The 18,305-nt window shown below is 51.6% G+C and overlaps 1 protein-coding gene across 1 annotated transcript; it reads right to left on the bottom strand.

Moving 5' to 3' along the window:
* Positions 1-2,612: 2,612 nt before the first annotated feature.
* Positions 2,613-15,419, bottom strand: LOC132568884 (snaclec bitiscetin subunit beta-like). Its single transcript, XM_060235069.1, has 5 exons — positions 15,348-15,419; positions 11,625-11,827; positions 9,614-9,751; positions 7,770-7,911; positions 2,613-2,695 (listed from the first exon to the last, which is right to left on the bottom strand). Exons 1-5 carry the CDS (start codon positions 15,400-15,402, stop codon positions 2,613-2,615), a joined length of 621 nt encoding a protein of 206 aa, XP_060091052.1. The 5' UTR covers positions 15,403-15,419.
* Between the last annotated feature and the right edge of the window lie 2,886 nt (positions 15,420-18,305).

Genomic DNA, 18,305 nt, shown 5'->3' with positions numbered 1-18,305 from the left:
GGCAGGTTACACATTTGTAAATCGCTCAATAGATAAAATCGAGCTTGTCATAGTCATTGCACATTAAATGCTGCCAATTGTGGTGAAATATGAGGCATCTGAAGCCAGGAATATAGTCGGACCCTAAACAATACCTTTTAGGGCATTTTAAATGTGTTAGGTGCGCATGCTGCTCAGGTTCTTTTTTTTTTTTTAAATCCTAAAATTCAAGCTTTAGCTCAGTGATGCTGATGCTTGCTCTCCCCAGTTTGAGAGCCAGTTTGGTGTAGTGGTTAAGTGCATGGACTCTTATCTGGGAGAACCGGGTTGGATTCCCCACTCCTCCACTTGCACCTGCTGGAATGGCCTGGGGTGAGCCATAGCTCTCTTATCTGGGAGAACCGGGTTGGATTCCCCACTCCTCCACTTGCACCTGCTGGAATGGCCTTGGGTCAGCCATAGCTCTCTTATCTGGGAGAACCGGGTTGGATTCCCCACTCCTCCACTTGCACCTGCTGGAATGGCCTTGGGTCAGCCATAGCTCTGGCAAAGGTTGCCCTTCAAAGGGCAGCTGCTGTGAGAGCCCTCTCCAGTCCCACCCACCTCACAGGGTGTCTGTTGTGTGGAAGGAAGGGGAAGGAGATTGTGAGCCGCTGTGAGACTCTTCGGAGTGGAGGGCGGAATATAAATCCAATATCTTCATCTACCTCACAGGGTGTCTGTTGTGGGTTGAGGAAGGGAAAGGAGATTGTGAGCCGCTCTGAGACTCTTCGGAGTGGAGGGCGGGATATAAATCCAATATCTTCATCTACCTCACAGGGTGTCTGTTGTGGGGGAGGAAGGGAAAGGAGATTGTGAGCCGCTCTGAGACTCTTCGGAGTGGAGGGCGGGATATATAAATCCAGTATCTTCATCTACCTCACAGGGTGTCTGTTGTGGGGGAGGAAGGGAAAGGAGATTGTGAGCCACTCTGAGACTCTTCGGAGTGGAGGGCGGGATATAATTCCAATATCATCATCCCCCAGTCTTCCCAGCCCAGCTGGTGCGGTTCCTGCCTTCTGGCCAGCACCTCCTCCTCCCTGGTGGCCTCCTGGCCTGCATTGCCCTTCTCTACTGGCTGGTGAATTTGAGGTGGCTTTGGGGTCTGGGGGGAGCAGAATGTGTCCCAGCTTTTCCCTGGGTAGTTTGGGCTCTCCGTGGTGGTTTCTGCATAGGGTTGCCAGGTCTGACTCAGAAGGCTTTGGGGTGGAGCCAGGAGCAAGGATGTCCTGTGATGTCACTTCCAGGACAAAGGTAATTGATGTCACTTCCCAAGCATCACCTCTTCCAGTGGTGTCACTTTCAGCACACTGCACCAAAGCCCTTCCTATGATGTCACTTTCAGGGTACTAAACACACACACACACACACACACAGCAGAACCAATGGTCAGGGAACGTGGCATGGTTAGCCTCTTGAGGGGCGTGTCCGGGTCAGCAGTGAGCATCAGCTCTTCATCACATCACGTCTGAGGATATCACGTCCCTGGAAATGTAATATTTGTAGATTTGTTCTCAGTGCCAGCATCATTACATTTCAATTGGATTTGATGACTCTTTTGGATTATAATCTGTCATATGATTCATGACGAGTGCTGGAAACGGCTGGTGGACATGCCCATCACAAATTGTGCGCAGTATAGACAGCAATAATGAAAGTGTGTGTGAATGCAGCTGCTTGTGGAAATCACAGCTTGGACTCTGACCAGCCCCTGGAGGATCCCCTCCATCGGTAACCACCACAAACGCCTGGGCCTCCCCTTTGACCCTTTCTGTTTCAAAGCCCTCCAACCTCTTCTCCTCTACACACTTTGTGGAAATGTGTAGAAGCTGTGAAGCGAATGGGATTCGCATCTTTTCATCGAATGAGACTGGGGAGAAGTTCTCAGCGGACAGTGCTCTGCACATCTAGACAGCTATTATGCCTAACAAATTAAAGTGATACATAAGCTACAATTAAGAAAAAAACAAAAGAAAGTTGTCTGTAGGAGCAGTGATGTAGAACATGTAGCCATTTAATATACCTAACCATAATGACAAGTTTGCCTGCAGCTTCACAGCTGACAAATTTGTGTGTTTTTGTGTGTTCGGTGACAAGACTCATGCTTTTTCTGTTTGATTTGTACTTTCTTCTATAGTTGCTTGTGTGACTTTTATTCAAACTAGTGATTAGACTACAGAACTTTTTTGTGTGTTTTCTGCATCCAATAACATTCAATTAACTCTCCATGGATTTATCTGACACTCGAAGAAGAGAGAGTTTTCAGCATTTAAAATGTGTAACTCCAGGCCCTTCAATGGAGGACTAAGTAATGTTTTTGTGAGTGAATTGTAATTATTTTAAATTAAAGGTTTCTCATCAATTTTCTTCAAATCCCTGTGGGGGCCAAATAGCAAATGGACCTTTTTAAGCATTCAGGCGGAGGTGAGCCTGGTTTTCTGGGGCCTCAAAACAATCTTCCCATCTGAAACGCATTAGCAAATGACACAGCTACATCTTTAATAGGGCCTTGATTGGGTGTGTTTGGGGCAGGCAGAAGAGCCACTAATCCCTGGGGGAGGAGCTACGTCCCAAGGGCGGGGCAGCATTCTCTTCTATGGCGGCAGAAGACTGGGCTTGTAACTACAGACGAAGGGCAGCTTCTTCCTGCAGTCTGAGCCGTCCCAGTTACCCTGACCTGGAAGAGGAAAAAAAGAAAGTCTTGCAAAAGAAACGCAAAGGACTCTGTCAGCATCTTCTCTCCGCAGAGAGCACCTTCAGGCAGGGCCAGCCTCAGCGTACCCAGGGCCGTAGCCAGGATTCTGAAAGTTGGGTTTTTTTTCTAAAAAGTCAGCCCCCCCCCCCCTTTCCCATCCGCTGCAGGGCTGTTGTCACTTCTCAGAAGCTTTCTGGAATAGGGGCAGAAGCTGGAGGCGCTGAAAGTGGCCAAGTCGAGGCAACCAACCCTAAAACTGTGGAGTCAAGAAGGGACTGCCCCACGCGTGCAAGTGGGTGGGTGGGCCTTCCACCTCCCTCTCCTCCACCCCAGCGCTTTGCAGCCAGCAGCTCTGTCTGTCCCCCCACCCCACCCCCGGCCCATTCCCCTCAGCTTCCTCTGCCTCCAGTTCCTCCCCCTCCCTCCTCTCCACAAGCTGCTTTTGCTGCTGCAGTGCACTGGGCCCTGCTCGGATCTCTCAGCTCCAGCTACGGCTGCTTCATCAGCAGCTCAGCCATGGCAAAAAGAAGAAAAGCAGGCTGCACCCTGGAGGGCCCTGGGGAGTCAGGGGCCCTGTCTGGAAGTCAGGAGGCAATGCCCTCACAGGCTCCACTGTGACTACAGGTCTCAGCAGACCTTGGGGGGAGGAACTGCCAGTAGGGTTGCCAATCCCCAGGTGGGGGCAGGGGATCCCCCGGTTTGGAGACCCTCCCCTCGCTTCAGGGTCGTCAGAAAGTGGGGGGAGGGGAGGGAAATGTCTGCTGGGAATTCTATTATTCCCTATGGATATTTATTTCCATAGAAAATCATGGAGAATTGATCTGCAGGTATCTGGGGCTCTGGGGGGGCTGTTTTTTGAGGTAGAGGCACCATATTTTCAATATAGCATCTAGTGCCTCTCCCCAAAATACCCCCCACGTTTCAAAAAGACTGGACCAGGGGGTCCAATTCTGTGAGCCCCAAAAGAAGGTGCCCCTATCCTTCATTATTTCCTATGGAAGGAAGGAATTGAAAAGGTGTGCCGTCCCTTTAAATGTGATGGCCAGAACTCCTTTTGGAGTTCAATTATGTTTGTCACACCCTTGCTCCTGGCTCCACCCCAAAGTCTCCTGGCTCCACCCCCAAAGTCCCCAGATATTTCTTGAATTGGACTTGCCAACCCTAACTGCCAGGCCCACTGCCGCGGACTCCCTGCTGTCCTCAGAGGCCCACAGCTCGAAACTGCTTTACCTCCTGTGCCCCCAGCTGCGTCGACTGCCCAGAGCTGCCGGAGGAGGGCACAGGGCTGGAGTGCCACTGGCAGCCCCTGCACCGTCATGGGCAGCTGCGACTGCAGAGGGTCAAAAAGTCTGCAAGTGGCAGAGGAAGGAAGCGTGAACGTGGGAGCTGGTGGACGAGAAGGGTGGCCCAGCAGTAGGCATCAGAGGCCCCTGCCTGGCTCCTCCTCTCTGCCCAGGGCCTCCCAAATTCGGACATTTATTACGGCAGACGCCTTCCTTCCCAGCTCTTTGTGCCCCAATGGAGTAACACAGGGCTCTCCCTTGGAAGTTTCTCCTTTGATGAGTTTCTGCACTCCTACAGACATCTGACTGGAACAGCACAGGTCCATTGGACCCTTCTGGTTGCAGCAGAGTCCTCTCTCCAAGGGATTTCTAGGGATGCTGCCGCAAGAATGGGAATGCAACACCATTCCCGCTTATTCGGCCAGGAATGCCAGAGTTTGCATCCCTCCCCTCCCCTCCCCATTTGTGGTGGTGAAAGAGCAACCAGCGGTTGACATTCCCTTCAACCGGGCATTGAACTTGGCTTGGGATGCATTTGACAAAAAGGCTGGCCTCATTTGAAAGAAGGCCAGAGGTTGTGCATAAATCACCACTAACTTTCCTTCTTATACATTCCCCCTCAGGATGCCAATTGCATTCCTAACAAAGTATTAAGATGAATCTTTCCAGCTGGCTAGATGCTAATGATTTCTCTGTGTTAACAAAATACAGTATCCGTCGCCTAGAAAATGATTGGAACATACAGATCTGTTAGAATTCTGCTGGAAAGCGAGATTTCCCCCCTCCCTCCGCAACAGACACCCTTTTGGATAAACTAAGGAAGAAGAAGAAGAAACTGGATTTCTATCCTGTCTTATACTCTGAATCTCAGAGCAGTCACAATCTCCTTTACCTTCCTCCCCCACAACAGACACCCTGTGAGAGGCTGAGAGAGCTCTTACAGCAGCTGCCCTTTTAAGGACAACTCTGCCAGAGCTATGGCTGACCCAAGGCCATTCCAGCAGCTGCAAGTGGAGGAGTGAAGAACCAAACCCGGTTCTCCCAGATAAGAGTCCGCATACTTAACCACTACACCAAACTTTGCAGGACTAATGGGTTTGGGGGGGGGGAGGGGGACTTTTGAGGGGAAATCCCATTTCCTCCCTCCTCTCCCAGTCTCTCTTTCCCAAAGCTGAGGAAGGATTCTGGCTCTTTGGTTTACCACTGAGCTGAGCCATTTCTGCCTGCAGAATCCCCTCTGGCTCAGCTCTTCAGAATTGCCCATAGCTCAGTGACGCCCATTCCTAGTAGGGCTGAACTGGAACTTCATACTAGCTCTGACATGGATGTCAGATTCTTTGCTGAGGCAACCTCTCTCCGCTTGTCTGACAAGCTCAGGTAGTGCACAAATCAGGCAGCAGAGATGTCAGCAGTGCTGTCTGGTTGCGTTTATCTGGATAGCTTTGGAACGGTCTCCCTGATGGATGCTGACAGGGTTATGGGAGCTGTGAAGGCCACTTCCTGCCAGTTAGGTCCTGGAAGTGGCTGATTAAAGATTTTGGGAAATAGCCCTGGCAGAGAACAGTTATTAACCCATATCAGTGGAACTCTCGGCTTCTCCAGACATGATATAAAGGAAGCAAATATTACACTATTGCTGGCGTGTGTGTGTGTGTGTGTGTGTGTGAAGGATCCTTCTTGCCAGCAAATGATCCTGCAAGATACAGGCCGATCTGTAAGGTGACAGGATGGGTTTGGCACAGTATCTCCAGGGCTTCCTGGATGATACGTCCACCCTTATTATCCCTTGCAGTCTGGCTGGTTATGGACTGGAGATGGCACTGGTGACCATGGTACATGATCTCCACATGCAGCAGGAACTCATTTGCATATTAGACCACTCCCCTCAATGTCACCATTGTTTCACACAGGGGTTTTTTTTTAATAGAAAAGGCCCCACAGAAACTTGTTTGCATATTAGGCCACTCCCCCGACACTCAGCCAGGCGGAACTGCGCTCCTGCTCAAAAAAAGCCCCGTGGATGGTCAAAGGCTTCACTGCCAGTGTTCTTAGATCTGTCAGCAGGAGTGGGACATGGCGTGAGCCTTTGGAATGGCCTGGAGCCCCAGTGGGCATGAGGAGGGGTCTCCGGTGAGGGTTTTGACCTTCCTGAGACAAAATGCAGCAAGGGTCAAGGGGGGAGCTGGCCAGGTGGCCCCACCTCCACCCTTCTGAAGCCTCTGCCTCCAACTCAAGTCCACAGTGCTGGATTTGACCTTTAAAGCTCTTAAGGGCCTGGCACCAGCATGCAACCCCCCCCATGCCCCCCCAGTTTGTCACACTCCTCACAACAAGTGCTGCTCATGGGGAGGCAGAGGGGGCTTCCAGCTGGTGCTCAGGCACCCCCCGTGGGGCAGACCCAGGCATTTGGAATGGGCCGCCTAGAGGAGGAGGAGTTTCAGAGGTGGCCTTTAGGGGGGAAATGTAGGACTGACCTATTTTTAAAGCACCTTTAGAAACCGACCCGTAGTTGCGCTTATTGCTTCCGTTCGTTGTTGCTGGTTTTATGGTACTTATCTGTACATCTGCCCTGACCTAGACGGCCCAGAAAGCGAAGCAGAGTCAGCTCCTGGTTAGTACTTGGGTAGGAGACGTCTGAAGTCCTGCCGGGTGGTTGGTTGTCCCACAGAGGCAGGAAATGAGAAACCACCTCTGGAGGTCTCTCGCCTCAACAAACCCTCCAGGATCACCACAAGTCAGCTGGGACTTGATGCCACTTTCCCCCTCCTCCTCTACCACCACCACTGTGTACCTGGAAACCGTTTTAGATGTATGGCAGAAAAGCATCCTAGAAAGAGGCTGAGTAAATGAATCAAAGGGAGCCCCACCGCAGGTCTTTTTTAGCTTCCTGCACTGCCTCCCACCTGTTGCTGTGGCCGGTGCCACCAGACCTCCTCCCCAGCCATAGATTCTGGCTCCCCCCCCCTCCTTTGCCCCTGCCAGTGTTTGGACACTGGTTTAGGTTGCTAAAGGTAGAGGTAGTCCCCTGTGCAAGCACCAGTCGTTTCCGACTCTGGGGTGACGTTGCTTTCACGTTTTCACGGCAGACTCTTTACGGGGTGGTTTGCCCTTGCCTTCCCCAGTCCTCTACGCTTTCCCCCCAGCAAGCCGGGGACTCATTTGACCGACCTCTGAAGGGTGGTAGGCTGAGTCAACCTGGAGCCGTCTACCTGAACCAGCTTCCGCTGGGATCAAACTCAGGTTGTGAGCAGAGGGCTCCAACTGCAGTACTGCAGCATTACCACGCTGCGCTACGGGACTCTTTAGGTTGCTACAGAAACACAAAATGCTGTTGCTGAATTCTGGCTGTTTTTTTTTAAAAAATCTGCACATGCAGAGAACTCACTGTTGAGTTTGGGTGGGATACCCCCAACGCTTATTATTTTGATTAAGCCTGTTGTCTCCTCCCCCCCACCCCCGCCACTGCAAGCATAAGGGTTTTACCAAGGTACATATGAACATATGAAGCTGCCTTATACTGAATCAGACCCTTGGTCCATCAAAGTCAGTACTGTCTTCTCAGACTGGCAGCGGCTCTCCAGGGTCTCTCAAGCTGAGGTGTTTCACACCTATTTGCCTGGACCCTTTTTTGGAGATGCCGGGGATTGAACCTGGGACCTTCTGCTTCCCAAGCAGATGCTCTACCACTGAGCCACCGTACCTCCCCGTAATAAAACCTTAAGTCATAGCTGTAGCAAGCAGGCCAGTCCCTGGCTATTGGAAGAGTGCCGTACCTCCAAGATTTATATTCAGTTTCAAGCAGATGCGAATGTTGAGAAGAGTGTTGATGGTATCTCCAACCGCTTGCAGAATTGAGGACAAAGGGCGCTGGATGAAATTTGCCACGGAACCATCCGTCCATTGGAGAGAGGACCCCTGCGAAAAGCGGAAACCCCAAAGCAGAGTTTAATGAGTATCCAAGAGATGAAATGTTTTCAGATATTCACATTTTCCAGAAAAGGAGAACTTTGTTGCCTGCAGTGAAGTGCGCGGTGAAAGGAAGTGTTAAAACAGGGGTGAGCGTAGCAGCTGCTGAGGACCTAAGCTACCAAGTGGGTAGTTAGTAGTTTTGCATTTTTTTTTTTTAAAGTAAGAGGGTCCTTGTAAACAGAAGCCCTCGGGTGTTACTTAGCTCGTGCGTAAATCCAGCTCTGATGCTGAAGTCTCCTTGAATCTGTCACCCACCCTTATTCTGTGTGCACAGATTATGGAGACTTCCAATCAGACGTAGTGAAGTTCTGCCCCGATAGACAAGCCTGAGAAAACATTTCAGACATCGCCCATGTTGTGTTTCTTCAGCATGCTGTAGTTTCAGGTGGAAAGTGTGTTTGCACCTGCAAACGTTCCTAAAGTGAAATCTGCCAAAGTTTGGAGAAGGGCAACAAAGTCTGGCAATGCCACAGCCCTGGATCCAGAACCCCCGGTAGGGTTGCCAATCCCCAGGTGGGGGCAGGGGATCCCCCGGTTTGGAGGCCCTCCCCCCGCTTCAGGGTCGTCAGAAAGCGGGGGGAGGGGAGGGGAGGGAAATGTCTGCTGGGAACTCTGTTATTCCCTATGGAGATTTATTCCCATAGAAAAAATGGAGACTTGATCCGTGGGTAACTGGGGCTCTGGGGGGGGGGGGCTGTGTATTAGGGTAGAGGCAGCAAATTTTCAGTACAGCATCTAGTGCCTCTTCTCAAAATACCCCCCAAGTTTCAAAAAGGCAGAGATGGTGACTCCGTTTGTGGGGGGGGCGTAAGTGTAGGCCAGGGTTGCCTGAGGGAAAGTGTGGTGTCTCTTTCATGGAGGCCTGATATGGGGAAAGGGGCCACTTAAAAGCTTCTCATGACACAGCGGGAAATCATATCGATGGGATCATCTCCTCCAGTTCATCCCCAGGAGGACATCCCCAGCCGCCTCCTCTCCAGGCTAAACATGCCCAGCTCCTTCAACCTTTCCTCATAGGACTTGGTCTCCGGACCCCTCACCATCTTCGTCACCCTCCTCTGGACCCGTTCCAGCTTGTCTATATCCTTCTTAAAATGTGGTGCCCAAAACTGAACACAATACTGCAGGTGAGGTCTTACCAGAGCAGAGTAAAGCGATACCATCACATCACGTGATCTGGACACTATACTTCTGTTGATACAGCCCAAAATTGCATTTGCCTTTTTTAGCCGCCGCATCACACTGTTGACTCATGTTCAGCATATGATCCACAAAGTAGAATTTTTGCTCACAAGACTCCACAGTTTAGAGGGAGTATCGGCAAGATGAGCTTTGGGGAAAAAGCACATGAGTGCAGGAAACACATTGGTGGGCCCAGGGCCCTGTTGCACCTTTGGCATAAACAGGATGCTGTTTATGCCAAACAGAGCCAGCCGTGGTGGCCCTGAGAGGGAATCCTTTCAAAGACAACATGGATGTGCGTTTAATATATCTCGGAAATGTCAAAGAGTTATATTTCCCTTTCAGGTATTATGGTGCTGCCTTTTTAAACCGGCAGTATAAGTCTTTTTGTGAAGACAGTAAAGAGGCCTGATATCTGCTGAGCCAAGGCTGCAAAGAGGGCAGGGTGGGGGTTGGCTGAACTTGCCTTCCGGTGACTCCCTCCTGTCCAGAACTGGGCTGTCTGATGTCCCGTGGAAGCAGCCAGGCTGACAAGGAAGTCGTTGTGGTCGGCACTCGCAATGCTGGTCAGGTGCCCCCCGCTCACTAAACTTTGACACACACGCTGGGAATTAAATAAAGTTAGAAGTGGTTGGAGAGCAGGAAGAAGGAATCAGGAAGGGGGCGGGAGAAAGTGCAGTCAAGTCTCAGCCCACTTTAGGTGGCCCCTTCTGGGGTTTTTGAGGCAAGGGGTGTTCAGCCGCGGTTTGCCATTGCCTACCTCTGACCCTGCCTTTCCTTGGTGGCCTCCCATCCAAGACCTAACCAGAGCTGACCCCGGTTAGCTTCTGATGAGATTGGGCTAGCCGGGGCCATACAGCTCAGGGCCTCAAGCCACAGTCAGGTGATGAATTTTATTTTATTTTATTTTTAGCCTGCCCTTCCCATAGAACAGACTCGGGGGGGGGGGGGGTTACATCATTAAAACAGTCAACAGTAAAACACCAGTTTAAAATATATGAAATCTAAAACTAGACAGACTAAGATGGCAGATTCTGCCTCACAGATGTGACCTATTGTCCACATCCAGCAGATCTTGTAGCGCTCAGATGGAATTCCCTGCCAGTTGCTGCGCAAGTTCCTATTGATCCGCGGCTACCCCCCAAATCCCTCGCAGTGGCCAGATCTGGTTTCTTGGAGATCCGGTCACCATGGAGGGGAATGGGACGTAGCTGCGGATCAAAAGGCCCCTGTGCAGCCACTGGTGGGGAATCGACTGCTTGAGCCAGCTCCAGCAGAAGCCCCCAAGGAGGAGCAACTGCCAGTGAGGAATCAGTCCAACGCACTCCCTCTTTCTCCTCCCCCCCACCTCGTTATTTATGTCCTAACCGTGTGCCCCTCCATGGCTAGGCACCCTGTCTCACACGGTGGTCACTTTCATGTCAACTTCTGCGGTTCCCAGCTGTCGTAATGAACACACCAACAGCACAGTCCTAAACAGAGTTTGGAGTCAGTGGGTTGAGAAGGAGGGAACTCCACTAAGGAGCGTCCTGAAGTTGACGGAGGGTTTCTGAGCCTTGGGCCCATTTCATCTTTGCTACAGTGTGTGTCGGGGGGGGAGCGGGGGTTGAGTGAGGTTTCCTTAGCCACGGAGGGGAGCACTTTTGGGGCATGAAGGAAGGGAAGGGTCCTGGCTGCAAAGAGGTGAAGGAAGGATGCTGCCAACTGTGGTAACGCAGAAGCCGCACGTGGAGCTGAACTCGGCAACCTTTGAAAGAGGCATTCCGTGATGGCCTGGGACAGACTGTTCAAGCACACATCGTTCACATGCCAAAACCTGCCACTGTTTTAATTATCTTGTTTATATCCTGCCTTTCTCTCCACAGGACTAGACAGCTTTAAAAGATTCGATAGATTCATGCAGGGTAGCCACAATGACTGAGGGGAACCGCCATGTTCAACAGCAGTGAACCCCTGAATCCCAGAGCCAGGAGGCAACATCAGGGGAAAGCCTCAGCCTCTCTGCCCTGTTGTTGGCCCTCCAGAGGAATTGGTTGGCCACCATGTGAGACAGGAGGCTGGACTAGATGGACCCTCCCTGGTCTGATCCAGAAGCACTGTTCTGATGTTCTTCTCATGGGAAGGCCTCAGCCTCTGCACCCTGTTGTTGGTCCTCCAGAGGAATTCGTTGGCCACCGTGTGAGGTAGGAGACTGGACTGGACAGACCCTTGGTCTGATCCAGCAGGGCTCATGTTCTTATCTGCGCAAATGGAAGACTGCTCACGTTATTGCTTGTGAGCAAATCTTCAAGATAGGCTGAACTTAACATTTTGAAAAAAAAGTGGAGTGTGGATTGGGATTCTTGCAACATGCTCTGCATTGCTTTGCAGTTCCCGAGGGCGGTCCCAAGGAAGGAGGTGTTACAGACATCATAGCAAAAATGGATAGGAATGAAGAAAGGCCACACAACGGGGGCTGGACCCTCCCTGCCCAGTACCTCTGCTCCTTCCCACGTCTTCGGGTCCTGGACAAATAAGTAGCACTGGCCCATGTAAGAGAACCAGCCGTCCCGACAGCCACCCTGGCAAAAGGAGGCTGGCTCTTCCGGCAGAGCAGGTGGGGCTTCCGTGGCAACAGGAGGAGGGTTGTTGTTTCCAAAAATGTTCCCAAACAGGAACCGCACTTTCCGCTGGCTGGACCCTGAAAGATCACAGAAACAACCCCCCCCCCCCCACACACACACATCAGATTGCCACTCAGCAAAGCTGGCATCAGACAGTTGTCTTTTCAAATAGTATAAACATCTTCTATACAGAGCGGGAAAAATAATTGAAAGAACTTTTTGGAGAACATCGGTGCTCAGGTTTCCATTGCACACCCTCAGGTGCCGTGGGAAACAAATAGGAAAAGGTCTCCATCGATCTGATCTGTCAGTTGATCACATCTGTCTGCAAACTTCCACAAGCCAGAACAGGCACGATGGACACAATAACAGATCTTCATCCAGGTGTACAAGAGAATGTGAGTGTGTGGGTGGGTGTGCATGCACACACTGCACTCATGTGGATTGGGACCGCACAGGATTTAACCTTCAAACCCCACCCCCACCCTCAGTTCTCTGCTTACAACTGGCTTCGCATGGTACGATGGGGGTGGAAATAAGAATCTATCTTTTAATAGCAACCCACGTCATGTCAGTGAACCAGGCTAAGTAGAGGCTGAAGGGTTGAACGCCCCCCCCCCCCTTCTCCTCTCAGTCAGAATCTTACTGTGCATATTATAAAGTTTATATATTCCACACAGAAATCCGGTTCAACATATGAAGATATGAAGCTGCCTTATACTGAATCAGACCCTCAGTCCATTAAAGACAGTATTGTCTTCTCAGACTGGCAGAGGCTCTCGAGGGTCTCAAGCTGAGGTTTTTCACGCCTATTTGCCTGGACCCTTTTTTGGAGAGGCCAGGGATTGAACCTGGGACCTTCTGCTTCCCAAGCAGATGCTCTACCACTGAGCCACTGTCCCTCCCCTGACCAGCAGTGGCTCTCCAGGGTCTCAAGCTGAGGTTTTTCATGCCTATTTGCCTGGGCCCTTTTTAGCTGGAGATGCCAGGGATTGAACCTGGGACCTTCTGCTTCCCAAGCAGATGCTCTACCACTGAGCCACCGTCCCTCCCCATGGTTCTTTGTCACGTGGCTTTCGGCACTTACTGCCTGTGAGCTGCCCAGGCACACCCACAAGTGTAGAAAGAAAGACCTCTTAAAAGCCAGTTTGTTTTGGCACCAGCCATCAGCTTCAAATAACAGAAAAGAGCCAGAGTCCGGGGCGGGGTGGGGTGGGGGAGGAGCTTCTACGAGTCCCTTGAAGGTGCTCCTGGATTCTTGCCCTTTTCTACTGCTACAGACAGACTAACGTGGCGACCCATCTCGATCCATCGCGTAACAGACTGCCTAGACTAAATAAACACGGGGAGCCGCTTGCCAGACAGTCTGTGGTGCGGCAGAGTGTTCAGGTGTGGATTCCTCCCCACAGTCGCTCCATGCCCGGTCTCTGCGGGGCACAGGGAATTTGGTGCAGCTCTGCAAGCACCATTCACTGAGCCTTTGGTGGGGGCACACAGTGCTTGAAGGGGAAAGTGCGGGTGTGTCTGGGGCCAGGATCAGTGACCTCCCCCACCTACGGACCTCACCTGCCCAAGGCTCTGGCGGTCCCCTCCCTGGCCGGCTGAGTAACAGGTCTCCTGGGGCCCTTGGCAGTTTGCAAAAGGAATCCCAACACAGCAGGGGTAGCAGGGGATGCCCTTCGAACTGGCTTGTAGCACCGATGCCAGCCGGCCTGCCTTGCAATCACCGGCTGCGGTGTAATCCAAAAACTGAGCATCCTCCTCCCACAGCAGTTCAGCTTTACCCACAAGGGGACGTTCTCGGGCCAATGCTTGAGTGATGAATCACATGACGTGGATCTTCATACATGAGCAACCTGTGTGGGGGCCGCTGTGCCAGCACACCGCATGCCTGCACAGAGCACGGCTTACAGCACACACGTGCCTTCTGAGTCACAACCGTGGCCCACCCATGGTCTCAGTCCACAGGGACAAAGAATCCCCCAACTTTGAGTCTAGGCTGGCAGCTGGTCCTGATCTTGCTGAGATTGAGGGGGGGGGGGAAGGGTTGTAGCTCAAGGAAAAGGGTCAGCCCAGTTCACTGCTGCAGCAGAGCTGGGGAAAGTACAGAGAAGGGCAACCAAGATGATGAGGGGGGGGGAGGGGAGTTTGAGCACCTTCTCTAGGAGTAAAGGCTGAAGAGTCTGGGACTTTTCAGCTGAGAAAGGAGATGACTGGAAGAGGGGCATTAAAATTATGCATGAGGCCAGGGGTGGAATTCTAGCAGGAGCTCCTTTGCATATTAGGCCACACACCCCTGATGTATCCAATTCTCCAAGAGCTTACAAAAAAGAGCTTACAAAAAAGAGCCTTGTAAGTCCCTTGGACTGCAAGAAGATCCAATCAGTCAGTCCTAGGGGAAATCAACCCAGACTGTTCCCTGGAAGGTCAGATGCTGAAGCTGAAGCTCAAATACTTTGGCCACCAAATGAGAAGGGAGCACTCACTGGAGAAGATCCTGATGCTGGGAAAGACAGAAGGCAAAAGAAGAAGGGGATGGCAAAAGAGGAGATGGCTGGACAGCGTTACTGACGTAACAAACATGAATTTGAGCAGACTTCGGAGGATGGTGGAAGACAGGAGGGCCTGGCGTGACTTTGTCCAGGGGGTCTCAAAGAGTCGGGCTCGACTGCACGACTGAACAACAACAGCAAAAGCTCGTGGAGGATTGGCTACATCAGGGGGCATGGCCTAATATGAAAATGAGCTCCTGCTCGAATTCTACCTCTGCATGAGGTGCAGAGAGTTGACCAAGAGAGGTTTTTCTCCCTCTCCCAAAATCCTAGAACTCGAGGGTATCCAAGGAAGCTGATGGGCAGGAAGTTCAGGACGGACATAAGGGAAAAGTCTTTACACACAGAGAGTGATTAAAATGTGGGATTCGCTGCCAGGAGATGTAGTGATGGCGGCAAGAATAAACTTCTTGAAAAGGGGACTAGATAAGTCTACTAGATAACAGCTTCTGCCCATGCTAGCTGAGGGGACCCTCCATATCCAGAGGCACTAATCTGCTGACTCTCAGAGCCAGGAGCCAACCTTCTGTGCCCTGGAAGTCCCTGGTTGGCTGCTGTGTGACAGGAGGCTGGACAAGATGACGAGCCTTCACTGGCCTGACCCAGCAGGGCTCTTCTGATGTCAGCATCGTCTACTCAGACGGACAGCAGTTCTCCAGGCAAAAAAAGGTCTCTCATGTCACTTCCTACATGATCATCTTAACTAGAGATGCAGCTGAGGACTGTACCTGGGACCTTCTGCATGCAGAGCCGAGGTTCTGCCCCCCAACCACACACTCCCAATTGCAGTTAAACGTGGGCTGGCCTTTCTGGAAGGGCCCAAAGAGAGGGTATATGTGCCAAATGAATGTATTTCCTACGCACAAGGACGCTTCAGCTTCCACCAAGTTCCGCAGGTCTCAAACTGATGAGCTGCATCTCAGAGCTCGTCCTTCCAGCCTTGGTGGTGGTGCTGCCGGGGGGTGGGGTGGGGGCAACATGCCGCCACAGCCAAGATCTTGTGAGGAGATGAACTCTTCCTAAGACCCAGACGTTGTTGACTCACCTTGGAGTCCTGGGAGAAGCAGGGCGCCCAGGAAGAAAAGCAGAAGCGGCTTCATTGTTCAGAATAAACAGCTCATTCACCTAAAAGCAATAAAAGCCGCCGGTGAAAAGAAAGCTCACATTTTCTTTTTTTTTCCTGAGTAGTCCTGGAAGCTTCATTTCTGCCACCTGATGCTTTTTAAAGAAGCTACTATTCCTAGTGTTACCAATCTCCAGATGTTGGCTGGAGATCTCAAGTGATTACAACTGATCTCCGGACTACAAGGATCAGCTCCCCCGGAGAAAATGGCTGCTTTGGAGGGTGGATTCTATGGCGTGGCACCCCACTGAGGCCCTTCCCTCCCCAAACCCGGTGGTGGAGCTCATTAGCATAACTCATTAGCATGTGCTGCCCCTCCCAGCCGAAAGCAACCCGATACAAGAAAGGAGAGCCCTGAGCAAGCGAGACCTGCTTGGGCTGGCTAGAGATCCAGCCAGCCCAAGCAGGCCTCACTCACCTGGGGCTCTCCTGGGCCGCCCCCACCCCCAGTCAAAAGGCCAGCAAGACACCCACAGCCCAAAATCACATAAGATGTGGGGAAAAGGTGGTGCGGGCTTCTCCAGAGGTTAATGAGGGTTGCTAGGGGTGTGGCAAAGCCCCTGGTGGCTGGCTGGCTGCCCGCTCTTCTAATCCAGGGATTGTTATGCAGTTGCACCTCCTATTCAATGGACCAGGTAGGTAGGGGGGAGGAGGAGGGGCGTCAAAAAGGTTCCGGAGCTGCACTTCTGTGAGATCCCACTGAATTCAAGGCCTGGTTTTAGTGTTTTTTAAATGCGATGTTCCCCCCCCTTAAAAGCATGAGCTGCCTTGGAGGCTAGGGTTGCCAATCCCCAGGTGGGGGCATGGGATCCCCCGGTTTGGAGACCCTCTCCCCGCTTCAGGGTCGTCAGAAAGTGGGGGGAGGGGAGGGAAATGTCTGCTGGGAACTCTATTATTCCCTATGGAGATTTATTTCCATAGAAAATCAAGGAGAATTGATCTGCGGGTATCTGGGGCTCTGGAGGGGGCTGGTTTTTTTGGGGTAGAGGCACCAAATTTTCAGTATAGCATTAAGTGCCTCTCCCCAAAATACCCTCCAAGTTTCAAAAAGATTAGACCAGGGGGTCCAATTCTATGAGCCCCAAAAGAAGGTGCCGCTACCCTTCATTATTTCCTATGGAAGGACGGAATTGAAAAGGTGTGCCGTCCCTTTAAATGTGGTGGCCGGAACTCCCTTTGGAGTTCAATCATGCTTGTCACAGCCTTGACCTTGGCTCCACCCCTAATGTCTCCTGGCTCCACCCCCAAAGTCCCCAGATATTTCTTGAAATGGACTTGGCAACCCTATTGGAGGCCCTTGTGAGGGCAGAGGAAAACCAATTTTGCAAACAGAAAAATAAAGCATCTGCCTGGTCAGTGTCTCTGGGGCAGCCTTTCATGTGATGGCATCATACAGGCTCTGAGGGCTGGCTGGCCCCAGCACATTTTCTGACCCAGGCTTCCATCGGGGGTGGGGTGGGGTGGCCAACTGGTCAGAAAGGAGCCAGCTGTCCCCACTGGCTGGTTGGTGTTTAGGTGCTGAGCTGGGGAATGTGGGGCCAGGCCTGGAGCGGAGGGCTCCCTGAGGGTCTCTGGGTGAGGGGCATGGCAGCCATCTCCAGGACAGCCCTCAGGGTTCCTAGTTCCAAGTTGGGAACCTTCTGGAGATTTGGGGGTAGAACCTGGGAACCGTGGGGCTGGAAGAGAGGGGAGGGACCTCAGCAGAACATATTGCCATAGAGGCCACCCACCAAAGCAGCCGTTTTCTCCAGGGGAACAGAACTCTGTAGCCTGGAGAGCTGTTGTAATCCCAGGAGATCGCTAGGCCCCACCTGGAGTCTGGCAACCCTAGATTGCCATGTGCAGCCGGTTCCCATGAGGCTGGTAACGGGCAGGAATTTCCCCCTCTGCTTCTAGACCTGAAGCTCTCATTCCTCAGCCTCCCCCCAACAGGCAGGCTGGGGGAGGTTGTTTGGTGCCAGCCATCGGGCTACAAGCAGCAGTTGGGAGTCCCTGCCCACGCTGTGCCCAAACGGAGGCCCCCATAACAAATGAGGCTGTGGGCCCATTTCTCCCACTCCTCCCTTGCCTTTGTCGTCCTTCTCTTCCTCCCCTTCCGCTCCAAGTACAGAATTTGGAGTTCTTTTCAAAGTCCTATGAAAAGAATGGGGGGGGGGGATGCACAAATTTTAGATACCTGTCCACGACCTTCTCTTGTCCTGCCCTCTTCTTGTCACGTAGACCACAAGCAGCGATGAATAACCTTGGTGGTACTTATAGCTCCCGCTCTGAGGATTCTGCATAAGGAAGCCGGCATCAATATTTGATGTGTCTCCTTTTTCCTTTAAACAAAAGAGGGCAGAACACTGTTGATTTAGCATTGAACCCTAAATCCTTTTCACAAACACACACCCTGAATCCTTGAAACGGCAGTAGAGAATTAGCATTCTTCCTGCCTGTGAACGAGGCTCTCCGTGAAAATGAGCAACAAAACCAGGAGCGACCAACTCGCCTAATCTATAGAATTGATCTACAGAAAGCTTTGGATATTAGTGGAATGATCTGTTTACACAGATGAACACTAAAGCATAAATTCACACTCCATGATACTAGCATTGCAGCTACGCTAGGAAAGAATTTTGGGGAGAGGTTTTTTGAGGTTTCATGGGGGAAAGCCACTTTTCTACATAGAAGTCAAGTGGAAATCAGATATGATCACATCTTGAATTCTCAGACATGCATGAGATGTTGCGATGCCAATTCTGGGCTGGGGAATTCATAGAGAGCCTGGTGAGGGTGAAGTCTGGGTAAGGAAGGGGACCTTTGTGGCATATAAGCCATTAAGTCCACCAGAGTTGCCATGTCTGACTCAGGAAATGTCTGGGGACTTTGGGGGTGGAG

This window comes from Heteronotia binoei, chromosome 3 (assembly GCF_032191835.1).
Source record: "Heteronotia binoei isolate CCM8104 ecotype False Entrance Well chromosome 3, APGP_CSIRO_Hbin_v1, whole genome shotgun sequence".
Classification (NCBI taxonomy): Eukaryota; Metazoa; Chordata; class Lepidosauria; order Squamata; family Gekkonidae; genus Heteronotia; species Heteronotia binoei.
This window is presented reverse-complemented; position numbering and strand designations above follow the sequence as displayed.

Bases quoted from the DNA above. Each gene is read 5' to 3' on its own strand.
- LOC132568884 (XM_060235069.1), bottom strand. From the start codon at position 15,402: ATGAAGCCGCTTCTGCTTTTCTTCCTGGGCGCCCTGCTTCTCCCAGGA. The intron at 9,752-11,624 runs GTACTGGGCAGG...TTTAATTCCCAG, and splicing joins AGACGTGGGAAGGAGCAGAG to CGTGTGTGTCAAAGTTTAGT. The intron at 7,912-9,613 runs GCAAGTTCAGCC...CGCTTTTCGCAG, and splicing joins CAGGAGGGAGTCACCGGAAG to GGGTCCTCTCTCCAATGGAC.